Consider the following 4,219-nt stretch of genomic DNA (forward strand, 5'->3'; position numbering starts at 1 on the left):
ATGATACCAAATAAACGTTGTAGAGTGGTGACAACTTTTCTTCATGGTCAAACAGACTATGATTATTGTTTTACTACAGGAAATATCAACGCTTAACATGATTGTTAGTTTAATTAGTGGTTTACATTTTGTGGTGATATAATGAACCTCATACATTCATGAAAGGGAAAATACCATTATTTACATAACCTGCACTTGCATGCAGTAAACACACACACACACACACACCCTGAAACGAAACCCTAGATAGGCAAATCGGGACTAGGTAAAAATTACTTGAGTTGTTGAAACCTTCTATACATTCTTGCAGGCCCCAGCCCCCCCGAGTACCAATTTACTGGAAACCACGCACACTGACTCACACAAACATCACACAGTGCCCCTCCTCCTGCATAGTGGAGAGGACATAGTGTGGGCGGAGTATAACTCTTATGGGAAGAGTTGATCCCCACATGCCTAGAATTCCCTCCACACTTGTTTTCAGCCATGCAGGAGAAGAGGCGCTTCTGTTTGCCAGGCATGTCAACAGTGTGGAGAGTCATGCTGCTGTGGTTCTGCGTCTGCCTCTGGCCCCCAGCTCAGGCCCAGGGGGCTCTGGTCGTTTCCCGCAGAGATGTTCCAACACAGATATTTACAGTAAGCTGCATGTGCTGCATCTGCTTGTAAACAAACACTGTTTTGCTGTGTTCCATGCTGAGCTGACACCTCATTAGTGATGAGTCTGTGCACTGTTGGTAAAAGTTTGCATAAGTTGTAAGAGTTGAGTTTTCCTTTAAAAACGGTCGTGTCTAGATAGTGAGCCCAAATTTTCTGCAAAACTTGTGCACATGCGCACTTGAATCAGCACAGTAGCCCTTGACTTGTGCCAGCGATGGCAGATTTTCACATCGCAAGGATGATGGTTGTTTTCATTCTGTGCAAACTCTGCCATATTTGTATGAATGTTATGTTAACGATGGCGGAGATATACAATGAAACATCAAATGATCAAATAACCTATTAAATATTGTTGCTGAATTACTTTACATATGTACAGTGAACACTTTACCTCCTCTTAGACTTTACAGAAACATAAGAAATAGTAAGATATATGGCTTCATAATAACAGAAATCAGTGCACTTGAAATGCTTTTACATTCCTGCTCCTTGGCCTAGATATCCGATAAGCAGAAACAGTCAGCAGAGACCCACTAATGTAGATGTTCAGATAAGTGACAAATTAGTGCTGAGCGGTATGACAATCAAGTGATGATCACATCATGTTTTTTTTTTTTACGTTTTTTTTTTTTCTTTCTGCATAACTTGACCTTTATATATATATGTTTATAGTGGCTTATTCTACTTTCAGGAGTACATTTGAATGTTACTATGTACATACTGAAAGCTCGATTACTGATGATACAATATACAAAGATTGCATGAAACAGTTGCACAATGTAAACAATTAATTTTGTGCAAACTGCAACATAGTAAAAACAGAAGACATGTCAACAACTTTAACATAGCTTCCTTTTCAAAACAAAATATTCAAAACTAGATATAGAAACACTGTATTATATATAATATTATATATATAAGTATGTAAGTATTCAGATTTTTGCAATTTTCTATTACATAAGTAAGAAACTCACTGTCACAAATGGTTGTGTGCCATGGTGTTTTGCCCTGTTGCCCTGTGGTTGTGGGTTATTATTTGTTGTGTTATGAAGTTTTAAGCGTTTGTAAGAAGGGGCTGCAGTTAATAGGGCTTCCAAATACACTTGACACAGCCTGCTCCTTCATCAGGCAGCAACACTAACATTGCTGCCTAAAAGTTACAGCAGTTGTTTCTGCTATGCATTGATGAAAAATGATATGAAAAATGTATCACACAGGAAATTAAAACCAGTATGTAGGTAGGCTACTTGGCTATTTATTGTGATGCTATGTAATCTCACCTCTACACTACGAAATAGTCCATCTGATGGTTGTAATGAGAAACAACACATAGACTCAACCATGAAAATGAATGATGTGCTTTGCGTGTCATGTCTGGCAGCAGCAACAGTGTTTTTCCTGCAAAGGGAATAAAAGAAGATCTGTTTAGAGGGCAGAGATACCAAGACTGTGCAGAAAAACAGAAAAGCACCCCAGAATCAAGGAGGTGGAGACACTGTATTCTCCAGGAACACCAAGGCATTACAGCTGAGAGGAAATATTCTGTTTTAATGTTTAAAACATTGTCTAGAAATAGTGGTCTTGGTTGTAGTCTGTGTCAGATTCTTTGCCATCATTTTTTAAGAATTATTGTCTGATGTTTGATAATATATAAAAATATGGAAGAAAACAGAAACATCATCATCTACGCTCATCCATTCGTGCCATCTTATTGTATTGCAGCTGTCTTTGGTCAACAAAGCTTAAAATTGGCTGTTGGTGGATGTGTCTCACAATGAGATCTTGTGTCGCTGTTTCGGGTTGACGATTTCCCCACAAACACACAGTGTACGCAAACAGTAGTCAGTCAGAACATTAACCATTTTGCTCAACAATTACACAAAAAGAACTCTGTTAAAGGAGTTGCACAGCCATCAGTTTGCCTCTGCCTTCCTTTCTTCCTTTCCTCTCGTGTTCTCCCACCCACGCATCAGTTTGTTTAACTAAACATGGCCTCTCCTCTCAGAACTTGTCATAACTTAGCCTCCACTAGTTGCTCCCTTTGAGTGGATATTAAGCCCAGTTCACCATTCCAGTATGCCAGCTTGTCAGACACCTGCATTGAGTTTTGCAATGCACTTTGTCTGGTTCTGGGGTCACACCTTGCTTTCCAGACATGTCACTGCAATGCTTACTTAATATTCCAAAAAAACTTAATCTAAAAGATGTTTTTTGAAACATGGAGGTGGCAGCTTTAATGAAAAAGATGAACAGTTTCCAAAGCATGGATACTTTAGATAAGGACTACTAATCCCTTGTTGGTATAGAAAAGCATGAACATTTGTTTTTTGTGCCTGGCTGTAACTAATGCTAAACATTCAGGGCAGTTTAGTGATGGCAGAGAGTTTTGTAGTGCACATTTCTTTCCAAATTAATTTTTTTCTTTCTCAATAACCATGCAGTTCTGCTATGTTTTGTTCCAGGAGAGCATAGAGGCCATGGGTAGCAAGTCAATAAAGGTACTAAGCTTAAAATACTTACTAACAAAAGCATAAAGTATTTGTGAGAACAGTTTTCACTGTGAAAATAAAAGCATATTTTTGTCTCTTTCCTTACTAGAAAAGAAGCACAAACTCTGCGAATGTAAGGAAAATATTTTGATATTGATACAACATTCTAAAATCATCATAGAGGTATGACCTTTCCTAACAACAAGGTATTTATATGTTCATGTTAATGTATCCTTGGTAAGTTAATTGTGAAACCTGGATATGATTGTTCAATACACATGAGACCATAGTCAAGAGGACTGGTAGCTTCTATCTCACAGTAGTGCTATTGTTTTTGTGTCCACATTTTCTTTAAACCTCATTGCTTCCAGATGCCACTTGTTCCATTTTCCCTCCCTGGCGTCCACAGGCATGCATTTATTTTCTCTTCACTTTACTGGAGACAATAAACAGGAAGGAGAAACTGGAAGTGATTTGTCCATCTGTGTTTTATTCCTTTCTGTGTTTGTCAGTATGACAACCCCTAAAAGTTCTGTCTTACGTTGTGTTCACAGAACAGTGACCTCTGTCTGTTTCTCACATGAATCATTTTGGGACATTCCTCGTGACATCTGACCCAGAATTCAGTAGAGAGTTGCCAGTCCTCTTGGCCACCGGTCTTTTTTGTTTGCTCTAATGTCACACGATGTCTTGCATGCCAAATTTCTCTCTCTCTCGGTCCATCCTTTCAGACGGTTGAGGTGTACAGTGTGACAGTGGGCTGCACTGTGACGTCTCGTTTCGCTCACACCGTCGTGACCTCCAAGGCTCTGAACAAAGCAAACACCTCCCAGGAAATCTTCTTTGAAATGGAGCTGCCCAAGACCGCCTTCATCACCAACTTCAGCATGTCAGTCAAAACTCAGGACTTGTGACAGTGAGCATAGACCTCGTCTTTCTCTATGTTTGACAAATGTCTTTGTGCCACACAGGGAAATTGACGGTCAGGTGTATGTTGGGGAGGTGAAGGAGAAAGAGAAAGCCTGAAAAAATTTTTGTGCTAACAATGGGAAATTTGAGTTAGGTGTAGTATG

At 39.3% G+C, this 4,219-nt stretch overlaps 1 protein-coding gene across 1 annotated transcript in view; it reads left to right on the forward strand.

The window, feature by feature from the left end:
• Positions 1–437: 437 nt before the first annotated feature.
• The window catches only part of LOC118328100 (inter-alpha-trypsin inhibitor heavy chain H3-like), a 22,240-nt gene continuing 18,458 nt past the window's right edge, over positions 438–4,219 (forward strand). The window contains exons 1-5 of the mRNA XM_035661705.1: positions 438–636; positions 3,120–3,155; positions 3,256–3,279; positions 3,878–4,035; positions 4,118–4,148. Of these exons, the coding sequence (XP_035517598.1) occupies positions 487–636; positions 3,120–3,155; positions 3,256–3,279; positions 3,878–4,035; positions 4,118–4,148 (399 nt within the window). The 5' untranslated portion in view covers positions 438–486. The remainder of the gene's footprint in view (positions 637–3,119; positions 3,156–3,255; positions 3,280–3,877; positions 4,036–4,117; positions 4,149–4,219) is intronic.

Source organism: Morone saxatilis, unplaced genomic scaffold, assembly GCF_004916995.1.
Source record: "Morone saxatilis isolate NCDOM2014 unplaced genomic scaffold, NCSU_SB_2.0 Contig18, whole genome shotgun sequence".
Lineage (NCBI taxonomy): Eukaryota > Metazoa > Chordata > Actinopteri > Moronidae > Morone > Morone saxatilis.